This window comes from Ahaetulla prasina, chromosome 1 (assembly GCF_028640845.1).
Source record: "Ahaetulla prasina isolate Xishuangbanna chromosome 1, ASM2864084v1, whole genome shotgun sequence".
In the NCBI taxonomy this organism is placed as follows: domain Eukaryota; kingdom Metazoa; phylum Chordata; class Lepidosauria; order Squamata; family Colubridae; genus Ahaetulla; species Ahaetulla prasina.
The window spans coordinates 78,783,487-78,798,856 of NC_080539.1; the positions used below are offsets into that span (position 1 = coordinate 78,783,487).

Below are 15,370 nucleotides of genomic sequence, written 5' to 3' on the forward strand. Positions count from 1 at the left end.
TTATATATTTGTTTTGTGTCAGTCCAAAAACATCAGACTTCCACCAGTACTTGCCATGGAAGCTGTTTCAAATGCCTTCTCCATTATGCCTACACAAAAAAACAGTAGACATGCCTACTCTTTTTCATTATTTGTTTTTCTCTGTGGGATCAAACTGAGTGCCTTCAAACAGTATCTTATTTTTTATCGCTTCTTGAACCATGCGTTGCTGAAACCTTAGTTTTGCATTGTTGTATCTACAATAGAACCTTTAAAAAAGCACAGGATTATCACTTGCATTATTATTTATATTTTGTTTGCTTTATACAATTAAAAAAACTAAGAAGGGAAAAAAGCATGATCCCTTTTTCACAGAAGTTCAGCTTTTGTCAGACTGACATACATTAAACTTAACACATGTTGCATAACATTTTTCTCTCTCCTTTATGCAAAAATATTTTATTGCCATTCATATTTATATATTTGTTTTGTGTCAGTCCAAAAACATCAGACTTCCACCAGTACTTGCCATGGAAGCTGTTTCAAATGCCTTCCCCATTATGCCTACACAAAAAAACAGTAGACATGCCTACTCTTTTTTTCATTGCCTTTTTTAAAGACCAGCAACTAGTTTGAAATTTTAAAAGCTTCTTGGTTACCTAGTTTAAAAAATTTGTATGGTTGCCAATCAAAAACAACAATTCTGGGTGGCTCACAATAAACTATTTTGGAATCACAATTCGATGCCAATTATGAAATCAACCAAGTTCTATATGGAAATTATGGAAGAAAATTTGGTCATTGCCAGTGAGGCCAACTGGATATAAATTCGGACTGATGCATGGAAAGTACAACTTTTCCAGGTTATAAGGAAATCTTACTACAACTGATAATTAGTAAATAAGTACCAAGTGTGATTACTAATAAAAGTGTAGAAAAAATATATTTGCATGATCAATCTTAAAACAGTAAGCTATCATAATTTTTGAATTATACCCACCAGCATCCTAACGTCGTCACAAAGAAACCTCCTACTCCCAAGTTATAGGATCGTCTCACTTTGCCTGATGATGAGAAAAGAGTTATTTTACTCACAGTGAATATGTATTGATAAGGCAGCAATAACATGAATATAGGAATATAGGAGTCGCAGTAAAACATAATCCAAAATGAAGTTATTTCTGAAGTTTAAGGTAACAATAGAATAGATCATTATTGGAATACTTATTTTAGTTGAATGGGATTTAGTGAACTATGCATTAAACCTGAGATCATCACTGCAGAACAATTATTTGGAAAGCACAAAGAGCATATTAAATTGATAAAGGAGGAATGGGAAACATCCAAATTGTATTGAAATAAGACTAGTTAATAACTGCAACAGATTGATCACTGAATTATTCTTTTACAATTAATTTGATCACTAAATTATTCTTTTACTATTAATTTTAATTAATTAACATTTAGAAGTTTAAAGTTTACTGCCAATATTCTAAGCTTAGGGATTGTTGACAATATGCACTTTTTCTAGGAAGGAATGCAGAGTGACAGAAGCTTTGAAAGATGTATAAACTGTGTTTATTAAAATGTGCATAGATGGCAAATAGTAATCTGTGAGAAAGTATGATGGGAAAATTAAAAAAAAATAAAACTTTACACACAATCTCATATAATTTATATGTTAACAAGTCTTTATTTTTTACTTACTAGTTGCCAAAAAGTGTCCAAGCCCTACACCTAGACCGCCCAATATTCCATAAAGAAATGATTCTCGAGCACAAGGAATTTTATGAATTTCCAGCATTTCCTGGAGAAAGGACTGAAAAGAAATTAAATACATTATAGTTAAGATATACTTTGGGATCAATAAATGTAATTTTAAAATGAACAAGAACAATTTATCTGAATAATAATTTAAGATCCAATTCAGGGGTGAAATGCTCCCGGTTCAGACCAGCTCGCCTGATCCGGTAGCGATTGTGGCGGGTGGTTCAGAGGACCAGTAGCAAAAATCCCTGGCCCCGCCCCCTGCCTCTGCTGAGCCACACCATCAGCAGAGGTTTTTTTTTTAATTATTTTTAAAAGCAGTTTTTCTTCAGCTGAAAACATGCCTTTAAAAGTAAAAAAAAAACCTGTGAGGATCCTGTAGCTCAGCTGAGATCGGCAGAGCCTTTAAACTCTTTTTTTTAAGAACCTCTTTGGCTGAAGAGGTTGGGGGGGAAAACGGTTTTAAAAGTCTCCTCTGGCGATCCCAGATGAGTTCCTCATCACCAGAACCTTTAAAAACATGTTTTCTACAACCTCTTCAGCCGAAGAGCTTGTTAAAACAATTATTTTAAGAGGTTCTGGGCTGCTATGAGGGAACTTCAGCTGAGATCATCAGAGGAACTTTTAAAATCTTTTTTCCCTCTGGCGATCCCAGGTGAGTTTCCTGATCCTCACAGGCTTTTAAAATCATTTTTTAATAGCCCCCACTTACAAGAGCCCCCACCCATGCCCACCCAATGCCCCCTCCTCACTTACCTAAAATTGTTGCTCCTTTCATGCTTTACTTCAGCTACTGTAATCAACTGACTATGCCTGCCTAAAATCCATCTCCTCTCAATCTCAACTCAATCTACCTGCTTTGCTGGCTAAGGAACTCTGGGAGTTGAAGTCCACAAACCTTAAAGTTACTAAGGTTGGAGACCCCTGATCTAAAAAAATAAAGAAAGAAAATAATAAAATATTTGTGCAGCTTTCTGAGATTTGGTGTGTTTCTGTAGTATTTCACTCTAACTACACAAACACACAAAATTTCACAAAACTGTATGTGGCATTTTGTGTGTGTGTGTGTGAGTCACTTGTGTTGTGTGTGTGTAAAGTGTGAAAGTGTGAGGTTCCTGCTTGTTGCAGGGGCCATTTTGGGTGAAGTGCAGCTGCTTTTACATTGTGTGTAAGTCAGTTGTGTTGTGTTGTGTGTGTGTAAAATGTGAAAGTTGGTTTTTGGTACCTCTTATTGTTTTGTATACTTTGTTTATTATTTTTATTATTTATTGTTATTGGCCACGCCCACCCAGTCATCTGACCACCAAGCCACGCCCACCAATTAAGCCATGCCCACAGAACCGGTAGGGAAAATTTTTAGATTTCAACCCTGATCCAATTTCAAAAAAGACATCAACCTCTGTTATAGTTAAGCATAACAGGAAAACAACTTTTTTACTGAACAACAAAGACAGGAAAAACTGAACAGTAAACAACTATTGCAACAAATAAAACTCATTCATCATATATTACTTGTAGATTTTTCAGAGATTATTAAACTTAATTTGGATACAGGAAATACGTTTCCTTTGATTCTATTGATTTACAAGTGGTCTCTGATGATATTAAGTAGATCATGAGCTGGATCGCTCTAATATTACTTTCTTGGCGGATAGGTTGCAGAAGGTGATGATTGGTCATATTAACAGTCAGTTTTCATAAATTTTCTACCGTAATATAGATGGAGAAAACTTTAAAATGTGCTAATGCTGGTAGGAAAATTAGGAGTAGCATGAAATCTGCATTAAGGAATAAACATTTGTTGATAGAAACAAAAATGGCTGTATATAGGAAAAAGCTTTCCCCATTTTGTTATATAGAATTGAGAGTTGAATATGTCAGGGAAAAAATAAAAATGAAAGCAGTTAGATAGGGTAGAATCTATAACATGTATATAACTGGAAGCTAGTCAGAGAGAAATCCAACCGGGAAATAAGGAGAAACTTCCTGGCAGTGAGAACAATTAGTCAATGGAACAATTGCCTCCTGGAGTTGTGAGTGCAACTTACCATCACTGGTGGTTTTCAGGAAAATATTGCACAACCATTTGTCTGGGATGGAATAAGACTCCTCCCTTGGGTGGGATGGGGGTTGAGCTAGAATAACTCTAATGTCCCTTTCAGCCCTGTGATTCTTTACTTAAAAACTGTGTATAGTAAAACAAAAACAGCTATGAATATGAGCTGAATATAAAAGTAAGTACGTTGTGGAGGTTTGATTGTACAAAAGAATGAATGAGAATTTAATTGAATTGCAACTGTATGGTGTGTATCTCAGAGGTGGTATTCAGCAGGTTCTGACCAGTTCTGGAGAACTGGTAGTGGAAATTCTGTCTCCTGAGTCCCAGCTCATCAGGAGGAAATGGGGATTTTGCAGTAACCTTCCCCTGGATTGGGGTGGGAATGGAGATTTTGCAGTAATCTTCTCTGGACTGGGGTGGGAATGGAGATTTTACAGTATCCTTCCCCTCCTATGCCCACCAAGCCATGTCCACTAAGTCACACCACACCCACCAAGGCACGCCCACAGAATTGATAGTAAAAAATTTTTTAATCCCACTACTGATGTATCTGTGCATGTAAAGATATAGCAAAGGGTTGAGAAGAATGGGAAGATGGAGTAAGTTATAGTCCTATGGAATTAATACGATCTGCGCAAAAAAAAAAGGCAAAAAGTTTTCAGAACCAAAGGTCACACAGGAAATGGTATATGGATGTGGAGAAAACAATTAATTGCCAGGACAGAAAATATGGATTTAGTGGATGGTGTTCACAACTGTAATCAAACTTTGGAATTTGCTACTATGAGATATGATGGTGACTTCCAGTGTGTCTGGCTTCAAAAAAGGTTTACCAATTCATGGAAGTCAGACAATCAACGGCTATTAGCACGTGATGGACACTATACCTGTCTTTGAAAGCTATCTGCTGGGAAACTAATGGGGTTCCTTTTGCTGTCAGTTGGCCACTGTGAGAAGAGACTACTGGACTAGATTGGCCAAGGATCCAATCCACCCTCGCACTACTTATGTTTTTATAATAAATTAGATGTAACTACATTTTTTTCATGTCTCCTGACTTTAATTTCTTCACTTGTCATTTCCTTTCTATACTATGCATAAGATTTCTTACTCTGAGCAGAATGTTGTGATAGATATGTGTTGTCTATATTTAGCACTGCTGTATGGATATGCCTGTAATACATTATCACCATACAAATAAACACATTTACACATTTTAAAATATACATATGCTATATTAATACACTGAAAACCGTAGAAATGGTGGTAGACTTTAGGAGAAACCCTTCCGTACATCCACCTCTCACAATACTAGACAACACAGTATCAACAATAGAAACCTTCAAATTTGTAGGTTCTACCATATCGCAAGATCTAAAATGGACAGCTAACATCAAGAACGTCATCAAAAAAGCACAACAAAGAATGTTCTTTCTGCACCAACTCAGAAAGCTCAAACTGCCCAAGGAGCTGCTGATCCAGTTCTACAGAGGAATTACTGAGTCTGTCATCTGCACCTCTATAACTGTCTGGTTTGGTTCTGCAACCAACGAGAAAGACACAGACTTCAGAGGATAATTAGAGCTGCAGAAAAAATAACTGCTACCAACCTGCCTTCCATTGAGGACCTGTACACTGCACGAGTCAAAAAGTGGGCTGTGAAAATAGTTACAGACCCCTCACATCCTGGACATAAACAGTTTCAACTCCTACCCTCCAAACAACGCTACAGAGCACTGCACACCAGAACAACTAGACACAAAAAAAGTTTCTTCCCGAACGCCATCACTCTGCTAAACAAATAATTCCCTCAACACTGTCAAACTATTCCTAAATCTGCACTACTATTAATCTCATCGTTCTCATCACCCATCTCCTTCCACTTATGACTGTATGACTGTAACTTTGTTGCTTGTACGATTTATATTGATACTGTTTCCTTATTGCTTATTTGTACCCTATGATTGTCATTAAATGTTGTACCTTAGAATTCTTGATAAACATATCTTTTCTTTTACGTACACTGACAAATTTCTTGCATGTCCAATCACACTTGGCCAATAAAAAAATTTATTCTATTCTATTAAGGATGATACTTTCCCAAGAGGAGAAAGATCCTTTAAAAGTCTGATACCATGTAACAGCCACTAAGAATTTAAATTACCAGAATGCCGAGCATATTTTATTTTATAAAAACTCTCTTCATAACAAATGTTTGTTCTTTGGAAAAATATCAAGTACATTTGGACATTTTTTAAAACATCAGAATAATTGGGATGATATCCCCCTAAGATATTTTTACTACTACACTTTGTATGTCTGTATAGAATAGAATAGAAATCTTTATTGGCCAAGTGTGATTGGACACATAAAGAATTTGTTTTAGGTGGATATGCTCTCAGTCTACATAAGGAGAATAAAACACATTCATCAAGCTTAAAAAGATACAACACTTAGTGATAGTCAAGGTTACTAATAAGCTATTAAATTGTACTAGGAAACAAATAAAAACAATATAATTGAAAGATACAAGCAACATGGTTATAGTAATAAGTGGGAAGAAGTAGATACTAGTAAGGAAGAAAATAATAATAGTAATACAGTCTTAGTAAATTATTTGACAGTATTGTTAATTAGAGAATTAGTTAAGCAGAGTAATACCATTGGGGGAAAAACTGGTCTTGTGTCTTGTTGTTTTGGTGTGCCCTATAGCATATTTTTGAGGGTAGAAGTTGAAACAATGTATGTCCAGGTTATGAGGGGACTGTAGATATCTTCACAGCTCTCTTTTGTATCAACAAAATACAATTTTGTTGATTTGTATCAACGAACACAATTGATTCAGTTAAGATTGACTATCATTTTTCATTTTTGCTCTTTCCTACTGGTAGCCAAACCCCATTTAAAACAATGCTGAGCAGCAGGGGATTATGGCTGTTATTTTGAAACAGAGTCGCTTGGGTGCAATGGCATTTCCAGAAGCAACTGTCACCAGCCCAACGTGTAAGGGGGGAAAAAAGCAGCCTGTCGTTTTAAGGAGATTTGGCAGATTAAAATTAAATCCAGGTCTCCTACATTTAGCTGTCAAAAGGAGGAGACGAGAAGTCAACGAAACCTTCGTGTTCAGAACTACTGTGTATCTCTGGACAGGGAGAAGATTCGCCTAGCTTGGACTGCTTGAGAAAGTGGCTATTCACATTGGAAAGGCGGTACGTTTCGACCAACCGAGCCCTTCGGGGTGGTTTGAAGCAATTCGGCGAAGAAGCGATTTTCTCTAAAGAAGATTTCACCTCCATTTACCTTCTTAGTCTCTTCCTCCGTCGCCATCATCAGACAAGCCCCAGGGCTTTTCCCCCAGAACTACGACCAGCGAGTCAGAATGCCGCGATAGGCAGAGAGGCCTTATGCTAAAACAAAAAAAACACAAAAAAACAACAACCAGCCGCTCTACCCACTCGCCCTTCCCGTCCACCTCCCCCACCAACTAACTCTCCTTTATCTCTATGGTGCTGGAATATTGAACTGACGCCATTTTAGGTCTAGAGATTGCGAACAGGAATCCTTTGTTCAGTGAGATGGGTCACGGAGCAGCGCGCGCGTGTCGTCTGCATGCACGCGCTCGCGCTCGCGCTCCTTCCCGCGCGCTGCTGTGTAGCGTTTCAGTCTCTGAGCGCTCAAGGTGGAGCTGGGAGAGGGCGGGAAAAAGGCATGCTAAGAAATAGGAGAGGAGCGGGGAAGTTAAGCATGATGCACGCTTGGAGGTGGGGGAGGAGCTATAATCCCCAGTAGAGCAAATGCTATTGAACTCATTGAGACGTTCCGTATACTGAAGGTTGTGTTCCCCATTTCGTTCTATGCATTCTCAGGAGGACGGGTTTCTCAGGACAGCGCGGGAATATTTCGAAAGCTAAACTGAGAAGAAATCTTAATAGTGCAAACATTTGGGGACTGGGTTTTATCTTGCAGAGGGATAGTTTTAAACATTTTAATACTCTGTCTAACCCGAGGCTGCACTGATGCACACATTATTTGACACAGTATTGTGTGTTTTGCTTTCGTTTAATAATCGAGTAAATTTCACTGTTAAACATGCCTGTCCTGTGTTTAGCTACATAATCTCATCATACTGGTTAAATCTTTTTATATATATACATTTTTTAAAGTTAAAAACACTAGAAGCCCCCCCCCTCCGTTGTGTATTAATAGAATGACTAGAGAAACTATCAGTAACATAGAAGTCTAGGAATGATAGACTTTCTGGCTTGAAAATTGGAGTTGTAGTGCAGTGTATCTAGAGCAGGGGTCTCCAAACTTGGGAACTTTATGACCTGTGGACTTCAACTCCCAAAATTCCTCAGCCAGCAAACCTGGTTGAGGAATTCTGGGAGTTGAGGTCCACAAGTCTTAAAGCTGCCAAGGTTGGAGACCTTTGATCTAGAGAATATCAGTTTAGGGAAGGCTGGATTAGAATATCAGACTAGGATGAGCCATATTCATAATTCTATAACTGCCTCAGTTTGGCCTACCTCAAAGGATAATTATGAAGACAAAATGGAGGAATACCCCAGTATGGCACTTTAAAATCCTTAAAGTCACGCTGCCTGGGTGTATACAATATTTTTATAAAAGTTATGTGGAGATATTTGAAATCTTCCGAACCCTTTCAAAATTCCTTTTCCCAAACGTTCAATGCTTTTCTATATCCAGTTTCCAGCTATCAATAAATGTATCACATTTTAGATATCCATAGTAAGACCAATTTCATTATGGCTTGCAAAAATTTCACAAAATAGCAAGTACATTTTTGTATGTTCAAGGCACTGCGATTAAATTGAGAGAAGGTAGAGGAGAGAAAATGTGTTATAAGGGTAGTCCTTGACTTACAACCGTTTGTTCAGTGACCATTTGAAGCTACAACAATGCTGAAAATATGGATTTACGGCCATCGCAGCATCCCTGTGATCACATGATCAAAAATTGGGTCTTGGCAGCCTTCCATATGCAGGGCCACTCCAGCACTCCCCACCTGCTTATCTCTCCCCCATCTCCATCTTTGCCCTTTGGCTGCCCTGCATCCTGTCTTGTAGGGTGGCAAGCAAGTTCTGTGGAAACTGCAGTTGCCCCATTCCAAGCCCAGCCCCAATATTTTATTCTGCATTCTTGACCCCTGCACTGCTCCGCTCCACCTCACCTTCACCATTCTGCTGGTGAGGCATGCCTGGCCTAGATGCAGGGCAGGGCTGGTCTGGACTGAGTAAAAAAGCCGAAATCAGTCTGAGTAGCAGCACATCTAAATCTTGTTCTTTAGAGGCAGTGCCAAGCCCATCCAGAGATGACACTGGTTTTGATAGACAAACACAATCAACCTACAGCAACTATCTCTTGCTTAGGTTCAACTTCAGTCGGCCTTCAGCTTCCAAATACCAGGATAAGATGCTGAAAGCTACTTCAGGAAGTGAAAAGATATTGGATATAATTAATTAAAATATGTAAATGATAAAATGTTTTAGGGAGATATCTTAATGATAACATTTTATACATAACTTGTACAAACTTACAGAAAATTAATGAAAATAGCTGCCTGATAAGAATTCCTGACATTTGAGGGAAGAATAGGAATTCGTAGGAAGAACAGGAATTTGTAGGAATTCATTGTAAGATATAGGTCCATCTGCCATCTGGTGGTTATATATAACATTGTCTTTGCTTTTAAGAAAGTTTGCTCCTTTATATTATCAAGATTGCAATATTATATGCTCTTTTAATTCTTAAAAATACATAGATTTTCTTTGTATGGATAGAATGGGGAAGGTGAAAGAGTAGATAAAGCAAGTTTATATTATTTGAAAAGCAAATTAAGGAAAATTTAACTCACTGTAGTCTCACCCATCTCTTAGTTATAGTTAGTACTTTATTTTTAATTAATGTACAGATAATCGTTTGTAGAATAGTACCTATAGGCATGGTATGGAAGAATGAGTAAGAAAATATTCCTAAAAATACCCCCTGGTTTACGTCAAGTGCCTGATCTTCGGACTTTTCGCCGTGAGCTGAAAACGCACCTATTTATTCAAGTGGGACTGGATTAAAATTTTATTGGGGTTATTTATATTTTAAGATTTTAAATTGTTTTAAATTTTCGGCCACAATATAATATGTTTTCTTTTAATTTCTTTTAATCTGTATATAGTGTATTTTTACTTGGCTGTACACCGCCCTGAGTCCTTCGGGAGAAGGGCGGTATAAAAATCGAAATAAATAAATAAATAAATAAAATCATTCAAAGAAATAAAAAAGTGGAGCAAAGTTAAAACATTTTAAAAGACATAACCCCACTTACAATGTTAAGGTAAAAGCTTTGTTATCCTAAGCATCTTTAGCAGGGAGTAAGCCACACAGTGGTATTTACTTCTGAAAAGATTTGGAAAGCATGTATAAGATTAGTTCATAAAATTCCTTCAGATTTAATGAGGCAATATAATCATTAAAATGTTGATAAGAGCATTCATATATTTGCTGAACCATATTCCATAGTGAATATGGTGAACCATATCAACACAGTGCTTAATACTTGCTAGGGAGTACTACATGAGTTGTACATTCAGGAATAGTACTGACTACATGAATGGAATGTAGGTAATTTGTGCTGTAAGAGCTAATAAGATTACTACATATTGTGCAGTATGTGTGATGTAAGTACTGTTTTTGTTCAAAATGTATCTTTATGTGCTGATGAATCAATGTAATCGCAGTAAATTCGTGATAATTATTTATATAAAAGCTTATGTCTTTAAATAGGTGTTGTGTAATGATAAAGTAAGGAAACAAGCCCTTACCATGAGCTTATAGACTTAATTAATGAGAAAAGAGATGGAATATAAAAGGAGAAGGAAAACAAGATAGAGATTACTGGTATGAAGGTTATTACAGATTTAACCAAGTGGCAGTGTTTTGAAATACAGTGAATGACTGACTCAACATTAAAATGTTTTGCTAGATTAGACTATCTGGTTCTTTTCCCAGCAATAGACACCCAATTATCTTTGGCAGCATACATACACACACACAACCAGGATAGGAGCCTAGATATATCTAGTTGTTTAGACACTTGGTATTCAAAGATGAATGACCTCAAATGAATACTGTATTTAAATACGATAGTTTACACATATCATTTCAAGTAGTAGCTGGAAATGTATTGAATAATATAAACATATTAAATAAATTAAAAGACATGCATTCAAATTAATGTTATTTTATTTTTTTAAAAAAAATAATGTTTATAACATTAAATTAGAAAGGAAAACAGAATATCAGGTAACTTGTGTTATCTCATGAGAAATATCGAATAAATCTAGTGGAATCAGTTCCTGATCTTCATCAATTGTTTCTTTATGTCTGATACTCCAGGAACTCAGTTTCCTAAACAGTCCTAAGACATAAGCAATTTTGCCTTTGTTTCTCTCTTTCTTAGCTTTATTGCAAGGTTTGTTTTTCACAGTCTTGTATTTCCCATGCTGGTTTTTACTTCTAAATAATGATTTTAAATTTCTGTAGCTGCAAGTATTGATTAATTTTGTAGTTTCTGTTTTTGTTCTTTGCATTTTTGTTTCAATGTTCAGGAGAGCCATGAATCTGTCATTCAGTTTCTTGATGTTTGCTGTTAATTGAGGTAGTTTTTGTGACAGTTCTAGTAGATTAACAAATTCAGTCATCCTTCAAAAAGCCTCTTGATGTTTACAGCTTTCAAGTTCTAAGAACAGGAAAATATTATTAACTTTAATCAGTAAAAACCTTAATATTTAGACATTGTTAAAACTTACTAACCTTGTTTCTGTTAATGAATTTGGCAGATATCCACGGATCAAGACATTGTATACACAAATATAGTGTCAGTGAAGTTCTTTGAAGAATGAGTAGTATTCTGTTTCTATGGAAGCAGATGACATCACTATTGGTTGAGTTACTTCATATATCAGAAATACAGACAGATTGTGCATTTAAGAATATTCATCAAAGACTTTACCTGAATAATCCCACATTCAGTTGGATATTTGCTGGTAGGGATCCTACTTGATGGCCTTGTATACATGTAACTTCAATAATCTTAGATCTTCATTTTGGACATTTAACCATTTTTTTAGCATTTCTCTTTAATTGAATAGGACAGCTTCCTAAAATCATGAAAATTTTCATAACTTCAGGAAAGTTATGAAAACTTCTGTGCCAAGTAAAATCAAATCAAATCCATCACCTAAACTATTCTTAGCCACCATCTGTGAAGACTAATTAGTATAATTTGTATACTACATCTGTTCTAATAACATAGATTTCAGAAACGCCTCTTTCTACACTGATGTCATGCACGCTATAACAGTTGTTATACAAAAGCACAGTGGTGGGATTCAATTTTTTTAACAACCGGTTCTGTGGGCGTGGCTTATTTTGGGGTGTGGCTAGCTGGTCATGTGACCGGGTAGGCATGGCTGGCTGGTCATGTGACCAGGTGGGCATGGCTGACTGGTCATGTGAGTGGGTGGGTGTGGCTATGGGCATAGAAACTACTCAGAGGGCTAAAAAAAGTCATTTTTGACCAGTCCTCGCACTTTTGACCGGTCCTCGCACTTATGACCATCCTCACATTAATGCCCATTGCAGCATTTTTAGCAACTATGTCACTCATTTCACAACTGCTTCTCTTCACCACGGTTACAAGATAGGGCGCAAAATGTAAAATGTGCAGTCGTAGGTGTGAGGACCGGTCAAAAGTGTGGGGACAGGTCAAAAATAACTTTTTCAGCCCTCTGAGAAGTCCCTATGCGCAAAATGCTGCAAACAGGCATAAATGATGACCGGTCATAAGTGTGAGGACTGGTCATAAGTGCGAGAACCTGTCAGAAATCACTTTTTTCATCCCTCTGGGTAGTCCCTATGTGCAAGGGACTACTCAGAGGGCTGAAAAAGTTATTTTTGACCTGTCCTTGCACTTTTGACCAGTCCTCACACTTACGACTGTCCTCACATTTTACGTTTTGCACCCTATCTTGTAACCGTAGTGAAGAGAAGCAGTTGTGAAATGAGTGACACGGTTAAGAATGCTGCAACAGGCATAAATGTGAAGATGGTCATAAATGCGAGGTCTGTTCAAAGGTGTCAGAACCTATCAGAAATCACTTTTTTCAGCCCTCTCGGTAGTCCCTATGCATATAGGGACTACCCAGAGGACTAAAAAAAGTGATTTCTGACAGGTTCTCACACTTTTAACCAGTCCTCACACTTATGACCAGTCATCATTTATGCCTGTTGCAGCATTTTTAATAGCCATGTCACTCATGTCACAACTGCGGTGCTTCATGTGACCGGGTGGGCGTGGCCAGGTGGTCATGTAACATAGCTTCTTTGCCCTAATGACAGTTTGCTGCAATGTTCATAAGTGTGAAAAACGGTCATAAGTCACTTTTTCAGTGCCATGCTTGTTAAACCAATTACCAGAACAAATCCATTCTCCCTTCTCTTTCTCTCCATCTTTCTCCCCCATCTTTCTCCCCCCTCTTTCTCTCAATCTTTCTCTCCTTAATCTCTGCTTCTCCCTCCTTCTCTTTCTCTCCATCTTTCTCCCCCACTTTCTCTCCTTCATCTTTCTCCCTCTTCTATCCTTCATCTCTCTTTCTCTCCTTCATCATTTTCTGCCCCCCTCTTTCTCTCCATCACTCTTTCTCCAAATGGGGTAGGGTAGGCTGGCCCTGCCCTGGTATTCTAACATTTCTTGCCTGAGAATTTCCTGTATATGAATCCTGTTGTGGAGTCTCATAAAATGACACTGTTTTCCCAATCAAGCAGTTATGTACGATTTTTTATTTAAAATGCATCACAGTAATTGTCAATTACACCTGCCCAGAGAGTCATCTCAGTTCTTCCACAATTGTTGTGGCTGAATTTATAACCTGGCCTCTAAGTTAACTCAGTTTCTGAACAATAAATCGGCTGGGTTCACGCCATTCTGAGGGAGCAGAAGCACCAGCTGTTTGGGAAGAACAGAGGGAAAGAAATGCAGGAGAAGAGGGGAAGGGGCTACGATGGGGATGGAGACAAGAGACCGCGGGGGGTTAAGAAGAAACAAAGATAAGAAGGGAGAAGAAAAAAAATTCATGTTGCCGGAGGGAGCAGAAGCACCAGCTGGGAAGAACGGAAGGAAAGAAATGCAGGAGAAGAGATGTGGGGGGCTACAATGGGGACGGAGATAAAGAGACCGCAGTGAGTGATGGGTGGCTGAAGCCAGAAGTCGTTGCAAAAAGGGATGCTGCCTAAAGAGCTGGCGACGCCGTTGGGCCAAGGAGAAGGGGTGGGGGGAGAACAGGAAAAGTGGGGGGAGGGCGGGAGGATGAGGGGCTGGGTAGGAGGGGAGAGAAATAGCGAAGGGGCAGCTTCGAAAGGAGGGGGGCCGAGGAGAGGGGCGACAAAGGGTAGAAGAAAAGGGAGGGCTTGGTTCAGGATGGGCGCGGGGAAGGGAAGAAGCGCTTGTGCAGGATTGCGAGGGGCTTCGCTCCTTCTATGCCTTACCACCTCCTCCTTCCTCCCTCCCTCCCTCCCTTTTCTCGCTCCCTCTGCGGCCTGCGTTCCTCTCCGCTTCCCATGCCCCCCTTTTGCACCCAGGTCGAGGCAGAATTAGCAGGCCGCGCCTCAGGCTGGCGCTGGCTCCCCCTCCTCCCCCCACACCCATCACCACCACCGGCCTTCCCTTCCCTTCCCGAAGCCGGGATCTCCCCGGGCTGGGCCATGATCGAGTCAGCTCATCCCCGTCACGCCGAGGCCGGGTCCGAGACAAAGCCGAATGCATCTTGACAGGCGAAGGGGGCGGGGAATCGGCGGTGGCGGGAAGAAGGGAGCACGAGCGGCTGTGCATGCGCCTGGTGGCATCGAAAGCTATGGGGAGAGAGGAGTGGGGGGGAGGTTACCATGCTGAGGGCTCACAGCCTAGCGGAGTGTAGAAGCTGCAGCAGCTCCCTGCTTGTCAGGGTAATGGAAGTGACTGCTAAATTGTGTGTGTGGGGAAATTGAATGAAAAAGCTGGGATGAAGATGCCCCTCCCCACCATTACTTACCGGTGTCTTTCGGTGGCTGCGTGGTGCTTGGATCAGGTGGGCTGCGAGGCTACCATACAAGCGTCTTTCTAGCCAGCGATTAAAGCGCCTTGCTGGCCATGTGGCCAGCGAGGCGCTTTAATCGCTGGCTAGAGAGATGCCTGGATGGAGGCCTGCTTCAGTCGGCGGCCTCGCAGCCCACCTGATCCAAGTGCCATGCGGCTGCCGACAGACACCGGTAAGTAATGGTGGGGAGGGGCAAGGGGCAGGACGAACCGACAATTTAACAAACCGTTGGGCCGAACCATCTAGAACCGGTAGAATCCCACCACTGCAAAAGCAGAGTGAATGAAATACTAATACAGACTTTCAATTGTAGATATTGTAGCAAACTTTAGTCATACTGGAGTGTAAAGCATACAGTGACATGTATCCTTTTTATATTTTCAAAATTAAATTGTGTATTCCAGTGGGTGCCAATTCA

The 15,370-nt window shown here is 39.3% G+C and overlaps 1 protein-coding gene across 1 annotated transcript; it reads right to left on the minus strand.

Annotated features, from left to right (window-relative positions):
• Positions 1-117: 117 nt before the first annotated feature.
• On the minus strand, positions 118-7,474 carry LOC131189274 (cytochrome c oxidase assembly protein COX20, mitochondrial). Its single transcript, XM_058165348.1, has 4 exons — positions 7,106-7,474; positions 1,687-1,798; positions 980-1,043; positions 118-248 (listed from the first exon to the last, which is right to left on the minus strand). The coding sequence occupies exons 1-4, from the start codon at positions 7,133-7,135 to the stop codon at positions 128-130; spliced, it is 327 nt and encodes a 108-aa protein (XP_058021331.1). The 5' UTR covers positions 7,136-7,474; the 3' UTR covers positions 118-127.
• Between the last annotated feature and the right edge of the window lie 7,896 nt (positions 7,475-15,370).